The sequence below is a fragment of the Coffea eugenioides genome, chromosome 1, assembly GCF_003713205.1.
Source record: "Coffea eugenioides isolate CCC68of chromosome 1, Ceug_1.0, whole genome shotgun sequence".
NCBI classification, from domain to species: Eukaryota; Viridiplantae; Streptophyta; class Magnoliopsida; order Gentianales; family Rubiaceae; genus Coffea; species Coffea eugenioides.
In genome coordinates, this window is record NC_040035.1 from 7,196,981 (window position 1) to 7,209,690 (window position 12,710).

Genomic DNA, 12,710 nt, shown 5'->3' on the forward strand with positions numbered 1-12,710 from the left:
TTCTTCTTCATCTTTTTTTTTTATTTCATTTTCATTCTTATTTTATTAGTTATTTGTTCTCAAACCCATGAAATATCATGCTTTTATCTGATTTCTGCAAACTGTTCTCTTCTCCACGTTCTTTTTTGCATTTTTGGGTCTTCTTTTTTTCTTTTCAATACAAGATTTAAGATTATATCTTATTTTAAAAAAGGGGTAAAACATTGATTTTTCATGCTTGAATTGAAGTCAAAGAGTGAAAATGGATTTGCGGAGGAGGGAGAGCTCACAAGGATTTGGGGTTAAGAGGTCAGGAAGGGTAAAAAAGAATTTAAAAATGCAGAATAAGAAAAACCCGGTTCGTACGGGTTCTTCAGGTTTCCGGTCAAACCTGGTCAAAACCGGGGTTTGACCGAGTCTTGACCAATCCGAGTTTTTAAGATAGCTCGGACCGGACACTTGGCCGGTTCCCGGTTCAATCGGTCGGACCGGCCAGTCCGGTCCGAGTTTAAAAACACAGATTGCCATCAGCGCAGGTTTTTGACATGGAAAGAAGCTATGGCGGGGAAAAATATTGCCGACTCTAGTTTGGAAAATTCAAGAGCTCAAATTTATTTAATGCTGTGTATCAATAAATTGTGTATAATACCCCATTTATTACCAAGAAAAAGGGAAAAGAAAATCAACTTCCTTTAACCCTAGATGGAGTGAGTCAATAAAAATCTGCAAATTTCTCTTCATTTATAGGTTTTGCTTTCCCAAAAGAAAAAAAAAATTCAGCAGGGAAGAGGTGGGATTTAAGATGTAAGGCAGAGATGGGAGATTTTTTCACTTTATTTATAGATTGGTTAAAAATAAAGAAATTATTGTGAATTGTTGAGAATTTAAAAATTAAGCAAATTGGCATCTTTACAATTGCATCAAGCTGGAATTGTTTATAAAGTTAAAGAAGATACCAATGCCCACTCAAGTTCGAAGATGTGGGTTTGAAAAGGTCAAGGTAGAAGAGCATGTTTCAATTGCTATTTGTTGTGAAAAAATTTTCCTTACACATTTTTTAATTACATTTAAATTTCATAAATATCACATCGTCACAATTTATTCTTCTACAAAAACTCCAAAAAACTTTTACAATCTTAACAGGACCTAAATCAAGTTGTTGATTTTAGAATGTATCAAATTTGGTCAAGTACAGTGATTTCCAGGTAATTGTATAGTTGCCCATGGTCAATTAGGGATCATAGCCTATCTTCTCATTATATTGGTTTGGCATATACCTTCCATTTATTATGTCGGTTGAGTCTAAGATTTGGTTTCGATCTAAGAACTGCTTTCCTTGTATTAGTTGACTTCCATTCGTATGTATTTCTAACAGGAGGAGTTCATGATGAAGGTCCTGTTTGGCAAAGATGCTTTTTTGCCTAAATTTTCTTTTACAAGTTTTTAATAACTTTAGCAACAGTAATCTCAAAATACTTCTCAAAAGTTTTAAAATACATTCTTAAAAATACTAAAAAACAGATAAAAAAATTTTCCCTTCTTCCTCCTTCCCCAGCTCAACTTACCACCACCTCTGCCGCTGGCCAACACCGGCCACCTCCTCGAGCATTGTGCCAGCGCCAGCCACCTCTTTTTTTTTTTTTTTTTTTTTCCTCTTCTCCCTCTCCCTCTCATCCTCCCACTTAGAGGAAGGAAAGATACTTACATAATGAAGCTCAAACATTTGTCATTTATAGGTCCAGAAGTTGTCCAATTGTAACCATTGGAAATATGTTGAATTGAGATGGTATTTCCTTCAACAGTTGGATGCACACTTGCTTCATTGTCGGCCTTAATTGAGAATTGGGTTCTATGCATGATAATGCTAGCTTTGCCACCAAGGTCACTTGTTTAGACTCTTGCTTACTTGGAGATGAAAGTCGAGGATCCATAATGTCTTTCAGCAGTATATCATGTGCTGTTGAAGTAGATGATGATGCCGACAATGTTGACAATATAAGATCACCTGGATGCTTGCCCAAGATCACTTCTAAAGCTAATACTCCAAAACTATAAACATCACATTTTTCATTTACTTCCATGGTATAAGCAAGTTCTGCAATTTACAAAATCATTAATCAGTTCGTACAATGGTGCAGATGAATCGCTTTGGATTTTTGAATCATATTCCAAAACAAAATGCTGTGCTCATCTTAGCTCCTATGTAAATATGGATTAGTTGAAAAAGAGAAGGTAAAGAGACAAGTAAGATTTACTTGAGCAAAGAAGAGTATACCTGGGGCAGCATATCCATATGTTCCAGCAAATGAACTCCAATGAGATGAATCAGGCATCAAGATTCTTGCGGTGCCAGAGTCAGAAATATGGGCTTGATACTCAGAGTCTAACAAAATATTTTTGCTAGATATATCTCGATGAATTATGGAATGCGAACAATTCTGATGCATGTAAGATAATGCATTTGCAACATCTTTAACAATGTTTACCCTCTTGATCCAATCAAACTTGGCTGCTGTTTCATCATTTGTCAACAAGTGCATCAAGCTTCCACCTTCCAAGAATTCATAAACCAAGAAAGTGTGTTGCACATGTGAACAAAATCCATATAGCTTCACGATATTGCGATGCCTTATATTTGTTAGTGCACGAATCTCATTGGCGAAATCTTTTGGCCTCCACAAGGCATCACCATCCGTTGCATGAAGTTTCTTGACAGCAACCACTTGACCATTTGGCAACTCTGCTCTAAATACACTTCCAAATCCTCCCGCTCCAATGCAATACTTGGGGTTGAAATTCTCTATTGCATCAATAATGTTCTGATAGATCATTTTCCCATCAAAGCTCCAGACAGAGAATACATTTCTAGCAAATTCCTGAGGCTTGTTCTCCACGCTTCTCGTCCCTGACCTTGCACGAATGAAGATTCCCATGACCACGATCAAAAGAAGCATGGTTGCTAGCATTGGAGCGACAATTAGAAAGATCATTCTTTTAAATGTCCTTCTACTAGTCTTCTTTTGAGTTGATTGAGAGCAAGGATTCAAACCGGAAACAGTGCCACATAAACATTTATTGTTTGTCAGAGCATCAAATGGAGCTTTTTGAAATGCGCTGGTGTTGGGGAGAGGACCTTCCAATTGATTGTAGGATATATCAATGGAAATCAAACTGAAGCAATGATCAAAGCTTTTTGGGATGGAACCCGACATCCTATTATGCGAAAGATTCATCGTCTCAATGCTTTTCATCTCGCCTAGCTCTAGTGGCAATTTTGATTCCAACATGTTTTGGCTGAGATCAAGAGTTTCAAGTGAGGGAAGATTTCCTATTTGAGAAGGAATACTTTCGATGAGTGCATTTTGGCTCAAGTTTAATTCCAGCAATTGCGTGCAATTGCCTATTTGTTCTGGAATTGAGCCACTAAAATTATTGGCTGACAAACTAAGATTTAAAAGTCTAAACATCTAACCAATTTCTGATGGTATATTGCCTGAGAGACTGTTGTTGTGCAGCTTAAGCGAAAGCAACAAAGTCAACTTCCCCAAACTTCTTGGAATCTTCCCATGCAAGTGATTTGAAGAAAGATAAAGTATTTGTAGACGAGATAGCTCTCCAAGCCCACTTGGTATTCTACCCGAAAGATTATTGTTCGAGATCCCCAATGCTGTCAAATTCAGATAGCCACTCCAATTCCAAGACAACTGACCAAAAAATTTATTCTTGTTTAAATTAATGAATTCCACATCTGGATGGATGCCAAATTCTTCAGAGATACTTCCTGATAGTTGATTGTCAGCGACATTGATAACTCGTAAACTAGAACAGTTTTTCAAGCTCCTTGGCATGGCACCCACAAAGTTATTTTCAGATACTACGAATCTTGTCAGAGATCTACCAATGCAAATATTTTGGGGTAAATGACCAGTAAGATAGTTTTGAGACAGCATTAGCACATTTAAATGTGTAAGATTGTTGAATCCATCTGGAAGAGCACCACTTAACTGGTTTTCGAAAATACTAATATAAGCTAGTAACTTCAATGTTCCCAATTCGGGAGGGATAGCCCCATATAAGTTGTTTTGAGAAAGATCCAAATACTTGAGTTTGGTTAAATTTCCAATGGAGGAAGGAATATGTCCGGTAAGCTCATTTCCAAAGATGTTTAAAAAAACTAACATCTTCAAATTGCCAATTGAATTGGGAATGTTACCGGTTAGATTGTTTTTTTGAAATAAAAGTTCTTCTAGAGACAAAAGGCTCCAAATTCCTTCCGGGATTGGTCCAGAAAGAAAATTATTGGTAAGATACAAAAATGTTAGGTTACCTAAGTTTCTAATAGACTGTGGAATGGAACCCAAGAACATGTTTGAAGCTAAAGAGAGTTCAATAAGAGATCTGAGCTTCCCAATCTCTTCTGGAATGGATCCTGAAAGTTTGTTGCCTTCAAGGTCTAGCACAGTTAGGTCAGTCATATTGCCAATAGAAGAAGGGATTGATCCAGTAAACTCATTTACTGTTAGAGAGAGATGAACAAGAGACATGAGAAACGTAACTTCTTTCGGGATGGAGCCATTGGATGAGTTATTGGAAAGGTACAAGAACCTAAGATTGGTTAGCTGGCTTATTTGAATTGGAATGGCACCAGACAATTGATTTGAAGCCAATCTAAGATAAATTAATCTAGAAAGGTTCCCAATGTTGGCAGGAACGGTTCCATGGAGGGCATTACGATAAAGATCAAATCTAGTTATATGGGGTAGAGAAGAAAATTTGAGATGATCAAGTGTACCTTTGATGCCAGAACTAGTGATGTTAATTACCGATACTCGACCAGCTTTGTTGCATCGAACTCCAATCCAAGTACTGCAAGGATTGACAGAAGGCAACCACGATGACAACTGGGATTGGCTATAATTGTCAAGACTGGCTTTCCATATTAAAAGAGCTTTCCCTTCACTTCCAGTACTTGATGCTGAATGCATTTGATCAGAAGCAGCATTAATTCTAGAACTGGAGAGTAAGTGAAGGATGGCCAAGCATACAGAAACTAAACAAATTGGGCAGATGGAATAATTCAGAATTGACATATTTGCTGGATATATTTCACAATGAAATTCTAAAGAGAAAACTTTTGCTGTGAATCTAATGGCCATTGTGGCACATGTGCTGTTATTTATAGAGTTAAAGATCCAAAAGAACAATTCTAATTGGAGATGACTCCAGTCGTCTATCTCTCGTTATCAGTTGTGGGTGTGTGTTTTACCATGTTAATTTCTGAATTTGCCCCTGCATTGTGGATAGTGTAGTTAATGTTGGTAGTGGTATTATTGTCTTTTAGAGTATTGAACAGCTTGAGAGAGGTGAATTATTCGATGGTCTTTCCACCACACTGCCTTCTTCTCCTCTTCTTCCTTGAATGCTTAATCAGATCCCTATTTTCCCTTTGCCCACTTTTTCCTTCCAAACGGGTCTTGAGGGCAATAATTAGAATTGGTGTAGGGAAAAAAGTCTAATCAAGGACCTTTAAAAGAAAATTGCAATTTTCTAACAGAATTAGTTACGTGCAATGCATGTGCATTGTTAAAATGACTTTTTTTGATATATTATCTTCATGATTATGTCCAATTTTATCTTTTCAACCAATTTCCCTATCTTCTACCAATGTTGTCATTGTATTTTATTGGGCAAATTCCACTTTACCCCCCTGTGATTTAGCATTTTTTTACATAACCCCCCTATGGTTTAAAAAGCTATACATAACCCCCTCATGGTTTGGATTAAAGTATCAAAGTGATGGGAATGATCATTCGCAATGGAATCACCTAAAATATCAAAAATACCCTAATGTAAAGTTGAAAATTATTTATTAACCAAGGGGGGTTATGTATAAAATCATAAGGGGGTTATATGGTAAAGTATTAAACCATAAGGGGGTTATATGGTAAAATATAAAAATTATACGAGGTTAGTGGGTTAAGTATTTATAAGGGTAATTTCGACATTTTTAGAAGTTCCGTTACGAATGACTATTTCCGTCACTTTGACACTTTAATCCAAACCATGAGGGAATTATGTATAACTTTTGAAATCATAGGGGGGTTATGTAAAAAAATGCTAAACCACAGGGGGTAAAATGTAATTTACCCTATTTTATTCTCTTTCCTTTTGTGTGTAGGTGGTATTTTGCTCAGGCATATTTTATGTTTAAATAGGAATCTCATGTGACATTCTCTTGCCCTCAATGCAGTAAATATGGTATATTGGTATTGGCTTTAGATTCGGGCTGCTGAAAGGTTGCTGTTATCGACATTGATATTCCAAATGGAAATGGAGTTACAGCAGGATCTTATCATTCTCAGGAAGCTCTTACTGTTTCTCTTCATATGAATCATGGTTCTTGGGCACCTCCCATCCTCAGAGTGGAACTGTAGATGAGCTTGGTGTAGGAAAAAGGTTGGGTATAATCTAAAAATGCCTTTCATTCTTTTGAGAAGTTTGTCTGATATTGTGGTCTCGGTTATTGGCCAAATTTTTTCCCCCTTTTGAGGAAGTTCTTGGCCGAGATTCAAGTGCAGTAAGTAAATTCTTTTGTTACTTTTCTGACAACAAACAGATTACGTGCTTATCTTTTGCCAATATTAGAAACTGTATTATATTCCCCAATCTTCACTTTTATTATTCGTTCATAAAAAATTAGCCTCATTCAGTGAGTATTATTTTAGTTACTAATATGGAGTAAAGACAAGAATTGTGCTTCAGAGAACACGGTTTTGCAGGAAAGAAAATATGAGAGTGAGTATCATTTGTATGATTCCACTGTCAAAATTTGCTTAGGCAAAACAAACAGTAGAGATATGCACTACGATCATAAAGATGGATTCCATACAAGATTGCAGTGTTACATGTCATTACTTTTAGACCTACTCCCTGAATGCTACTGTCAGGCAAATTCACTCTAATGCTCTTCTTGTGATATTGTATTCGTTTCGCTTGAGGACTTTCCTACTTTCCTTGTACCTTGATAAGATAGGTGGTTATTGGATTTAGTCAGTGTTAAGTGATTACGTCTTTTGTTATTTCTATCCCTTTCATCTTCTTTTCTTGGTTGAACTTTGTTCAAGTAATTGATGAGATTAGGTTCCTCTTTCACCATTTTTGTCGTTTTACTGTAATTTAATCTTACATTTTCTTTTCAAGATCACTTGCATATGCTTTGTGCCTAGTGAAATTCAAGCTAATAAAAAATGGTTCCAGTACACAAAATAATATTAAACCCAACAATCCACCAAACAATGACCCCAAAAATAACCCAAATAAAAAATCCACCAAAGGTCCTGGCCGAATCTAAAAAGTTTACATTAATATTTACAGTAAAAACGCAAAGTACTCACCACTAAATTAAAAAAACACATAGAATATTGTACATATTCAAACAACAGATTATAGCAAAAATTTATAAAACAGTACTCACCGAATGGGATACCATGCATCAAGCGTGGGGTACACCAGCCTCGTAATAATGTAAAGACTCTCAATTGTTCATGAAGTAGATTTTGTTAAGATGTAACCAAAACCATATTTCCAGTCCACATTTTAACCTTTTTTTTTTAAAGTAAAAGAATTTAAATTCAAAATCATTTGTTAACAGTTCCGTCCAGCCAATTTAACCCTTCCCCATCTTGACTTTACTTTTCCTCTCCATTGTCAGCCTCATAGGACTCCAGCAAAAGAAGAAAAAAAAAATCTTTTTCCTCAAGCAAGCTAGTGTGCTATTATGCATATACAGAAGAGTGAAAGCCTGTCAAGTTTAATTAAGTGGAAACCAGTTCAACTTTTATTGTTACCATAAGAGCTTTTCTAAACCACTATTCAATAGTTTTCTGGTGCAAAACCCGAAATATTCTGATACTATGCAGGTGCTTTTTGCCATGGGCCACCAAACTCCGGAGCATACCACCATTACTGAATCGTAGCAGCTTTTAGCACATAAATACTTGTTAACATTGTCGTGCTGTATTTGTCAGATCTCCAATACTTGACGAATGGATGCGGGCTGGAGCGGTTGTTCTGACAATCGCTCCGGAAGGTGTAATACTATTTATACATGGTGTAATATCATCTGTATAAGGTGTAATAATAAAACAACAGCGAGTAACAATAGAACAATATTTTTGTGAATCTCACACGGCGTGAAAATCGAGTTACAAGACGTGATTTGAACCGCACAAATTTTTGAGGCCTCATTCAGGCCGTGAACTGCCTGGACGATTGTCTCTGACAACCGTCCAGGCCCCCCGTCCTTGACGAATTTAGGGTGACACCATCTGCTGCGGAATCTTCGCAATCTACCAACAAATTTATTGTTTTCAGTGCTAAGGCAGATTTTACAAAAACTAATTATTCAAAATTAGTAAAAGTCATCTTTTCTGAATCATTAGATTAAATATCGTTTATATCATCATTTTGATCACGCCACATGGGCTGCGTTTACCCACACGCTAAGGGTGAAAATGCATGGTTGTCATTTCGTAGACTTACACGCACACACTATAAATTTACTGTTAAAAGTGGAGTGAATAATATATCTTGACTTTCAAGTTTTTATCTTTTAATTGCTGTTTAGCTTGTATAATAACTTCCTTGAAGCTGAAAATTGATGCTAATGCTTTTAGCAATTATGGTTCTAGCAATGCTGACTGATTCTAGGATGAAATGTCCAATAATATAGTGTGCATTATGATGTGGTCATTTAGAGGACGAGTTTACATCTACAAAGATTGGAATTTGATGGCCAATGGATTTAGGAGCCACTAATGTTTAATTGTTGAAATATATTCAATTTGCTCCTCTTCGGTCACCAAAAATTTGCTCCTCTTCTGCTGCATTACCTTTTATTTCTCTGTAGTTTGATGATTTATCACGTAACACCCCCCTAAGATCTAAAAAACCTATATAATCCCTTGATAGTTTGGGTTAAAGTACCACTATTAGTTTTTATAATTAAAACTAAAGGTTAATAGTAAAAAGTTAAAGTCAAACTAAAAAATTGACTAATTTATCCTTTCACTATTTTTTATTCTTTATTCCTTTTCTTTCTCTCTATTTTTTTTTTTGGGAAGAGAAGAAATTATTTTGAAAACCTATACTTTGGCCTACAAAATCTTAATTTTCTCCAAAGGCAAAAGAGATGGAAGGAAAATAAAAAAAAAATAAGTAAACAAGAAACAAAAAAGATGGAAGGGAAATATGAAACGAATTAATAAGAAACAAGAAATACCAAATTTTTTTACTACAAATATCATTATAGTTTTTAAACCAAATCTTTAATGGTATTTTCTAGTTTTTATTTATCTATTTTTTAATTTCAAATTCTTCTTTTTTTTATATTTGTGGGAAAAAAAAGAAGTAATGAAAGGGTTAATTTTTCAAATTATTAGTTTGATTTTGACATTTTAGTATTGACCATTAGTTTTAATGGAAAAACTAATGGTGATACTTTAACCCAAACTAATGGTGACACTAATATTGTCACAAATAAATTATTTGGAACTTGATGAAAAAATTCTGTGATGCTAAAAATTTCAACACCGTCAAAGAGTAACAGGTCAATCCAATGTGTCATTCTGAATTAAGCAATTGCAACTTGATTTTATAGGTAGTAAACTTTCAAATTCTTTGAAAATTCAAAAGAAGATGATGAAAAGCATATCTATCGAAAAAACTTCACATACGGTTCCTACAATTCAATCTAAGTACTTTTGGAGGGTGACATAAACATCATTACTAGTGGGAATATATGTGCTCCATAAACATGATTCTAATAAACATTGCAATCAAATCCTATGCTCATTAAAATAGAAACACTTGAGCTAGCCAAAAAGCCTCATCCTTCAGTTCCTCATTCCTATTATCTATAGGAAATTCCACAATTAAGTGACTATATGTGACATTTAACAAAATTAACTTTCTTTAATATCATACCAAAAAACACATAAAAATCTTAATAAGTACACACTTATAGTGAGTTAAAAACATTAGTCCCAGTATGATTCTAGAGATGCATTTATGTGTATTACTTTTTTTATTTGAAACAAGACATTCATAACTAATCAAACATGTTAGCCAATAAGTAAACATAGTAAAAAAATGATGAATTGTTGTAGTTTTCCTTTCAAATTTCTGTTTTTTGAAATGTAGATTGATAAGAGTTTATTTTACGTATTTTTAAGTGCATTTTATTAGTTAATTTTGAGTTGATTATTTAGTTTTATAATTAAAATAAAGAGGTTTTTGGTAAAATTATATATTTTTGGTAAAAGTGGATAATATTGCATTTCTATTGATTTTAATGGTAAAAACTTCATTTTTATGCAGGAATGATGATTCAATCACCAAAGGATGTCAAATGAGGTAAAAAATAGAGATTTGGTGATAAATTCAAGTGGCAACAAGAAGAATGAAGTGAAAAACGTTCAAGTGAGGAAATGCAATACAAGTCAGTTTTGACACTCTTCAGTATTTCGATCATATCTCAGGCTACAAAGCTCCGATTTGGATGATTCTTGAAGCATTGGAAAGCTAACTCAAAGGGCTACAACTTTTGTGTTTTGCACAAAAGCTAGTTCGGCCTTTATGATAGAGAAAATCGCAGATGAAGTAAGGCCAAAGTGAATACGCGAGTACACAAAACGTGACTTGTAACCGCGTTTTGTGTAGGCGCGTTTTATAGCCGAAATTCTGCAATTTGACTCAGCCAATTCTCTTGTGTTCATACCACTTTCCAGCTATAAGATGCAAGGGAATTCGGTGCACATGCTTCAGAAGAAAAAAGGGCAAGAAAAGTGGCTTATTTTCAAGTCAAAAATATTGGTTTTTGACTATGCTAACAAAGTGGAGATTTGGGAATCAAAGGATAGAATTTGACTTGGAAAAATGGAGCTTTTGAGTAGTTTTTATGCAGAGATAGAGGGAGAGGTCTGGAAATCCATTCGTAGCTTAGTTTCTTACAGAAAAACATATTCTCTCTACCTAGGACTTGCAAGGGGCAATTGGGATTTCATCTTGTAATCATCTAAGTTCAAGACAAAGGAGATTTTTGGAAGGCTTCACCATATCTTGGCTAAGACTTTCTTTACTCTGTTTGTATTTGTAATTCATGATGATTTACATTAATGAAGTTATGAGTGTTTTATCATTCATGAGTAGCTAATTTTCTTTATCTAGGGAGTAGATGAAGCTTATGGCCAAATGATATGAAGTGATTGTTATTCATTCTTGTTATGTCTTGTATTAACTTATCTACTTGTGTATGTTGGATTACTTGTTGTTGCTTGATCACCAATAGCAGGTTTATAGTTATTTTTATTCATTGAGAAATGGTAAAAATAATGGAATGACACAAGTAGAACTTGAGTTGTATATTCATGAGAATAGAAATACATTCAAGTGGATGAAATCTGCATTTCATGTGTGAATAAGAACAGATTTAGTATTTACCAAGAGATTAGGAAAAACTAATCTGTTTTAACCCATTATTATCATGAGAATGTGATTTTGGTATTTCTGGAAATGAATCCTTGGTTAAACAAGAGCAGTAACAAGTGTTGAATTAATTCATTTTAGATCTTTTGTGTCATAAGTGGAATCTACATCCCTAGATCTTAATATTTAGTGAATTCTACTCCTATTGTGAAATTGCATTTATCTAGTTAAGAACTCTTGTAGTTGAATTAAAATCTGAAGTTTCTGCTCAAATTAATTGTGAGTCTAAATAATAGAGTAAATTAGTATCTAATAATTGTTTTAAATTGCTCCTCGTGGGATCGACCCGATACACATCTCGTACTACAATTGCGACCTGTATACTTGCAGTCCAACGGGTGTAAATTCGGAATTAAACTTGCATTGATAAAAAAAAAACCCGTCAAGTTTTTGGCGCCGTTGCCGGGGAGCGGCAATATTAGAGCCTAATCATCTTTATTAATTTAGACAGCTTTATTTTTTAGATTATATTTAATCTTATATTGTAATCAGTTTTTTTTACCATTGAAGTTGCATAATATCCCTTATTTCTGTTTGTAGTGTATGCACCGGGAGTCTCGGGAAGTTACACCTTTCGATCCAGAAATTGAGAGGACACTACGTAGACAAAGGAGGCATCCACCACAGCAAGAGGAACAAGAGATTTGGCAACCTATAGAGGAAATCTCAATAGATCTACCATTTGAGGAAGAAATGGCTGAAAATGAAGCAAATAGGCGAGTTCTACGAGATTTTGCTCTACCGGGAACACAAGGATCTCAAACGAGCATAGCAAGGCCTACGGTAAATGCTAACAACTTTGAGATTAAGCCATCACTTATCCAAATGGTTCAACAATCTCAATTTGGAGGTAATGCTGTAGAAGATCCTAACTCACACTTAGCTACATTCTTAGAAATATGTGATACAATTAAAATGAATGGAGTTAGTGATGATGCTATAAGGTTACGGTTGTTCCCATTTTCATTAAGAGATAAGGCAAAAATGTGGTTACACTCTCATGCTCCTAACACTTTTACCACATGGGATGATTTATCAAGGGCATTTTTGAATAAGTATTTTCCACCAGGTAAGACTGCTAAGTTTAGAATGGATATCACTAGTTTTAGCCAATTGGAAGGTGAATCATTATATGAGGCATGGGAAAGGTTTAGAGATTTGCTTCGGAAATGTCCACATCATGGACT

At 34.9% G+C, this 12,710-nt stretch overlaps 2 protein-coding genes and 1 non-coding gene across 3 annotated transcripts; all 3 read right to left on the reverse strand.

Moving 5' to 3' along the window:
* Positions 1-1,709: 1,709 nt before the first annotated feature.
* On the reverse strand, positions 1,710-3,266 carry LOC113766896 (MDIS1-interacting receptor like kinase 2-like). Its single transcript, XM_027311061.1, has 2 exons — positions 2,255-3,266; positions 1,710-2,074 (listed from the first exon to the last, which is right to left on the reverse strand). Exons 1-2 carry the CDS (start codon positions 3,264-3,266, stop codon positions 1,710-1,712), a joined length of 1,377 nt encoding a protein of 458 aa, XP_027166862.1.
* A 180-nt stretch (positions 3,267-3,446) lies between these two features.
* On the reverse strand, positions 3,447-5,135 carry LOC113766908 (MDIS1-interacting receptor like kinase 2-like). Its single transcript, XM_027311072.1, has one exon. It carries the CDS (start codon positions 5,133-5,135, stop codon positions 3,447-3,449), a length of 1,689 nt encoding a protein of 562 aa, XP_027166873.1.
* Positions 5,136-12,603: 7,468 nt separating this feature from the next.
* Positions 12,604-12,710, reverse strand: LOC113753271. Its single transcript, XR_003465012.1, has one exon. It is a non-coding gene; the product is annotated as a small nucleolar RNA R71 (small nucleolar RNA).

Excerpts from the sequence above, each read along its gene's own strand:
- LOC113766908 (XM_027311072.1), bottom strand. The coding sequence starts at position 5,135 with ATGGCCATTAGATTCACAGCAAAAGTTTTCTCTTTAGAATTTCATTGT.
- LOC113766896 (XM_027311061.1), bottom strand. The coding sequence starts at position 3,266 with ATGTTGGAATCAAAATTGCCACTAGAGCTAGGCGAGATGAAAAGCATT. Across the intron at positions 2,075-2,254 it reads ATATGGATATGCTGCCCCAG|AACTTGCTTATACCATGGAA; the intron begins GTATACTCTTCT and ends TGTAAATTGCAG.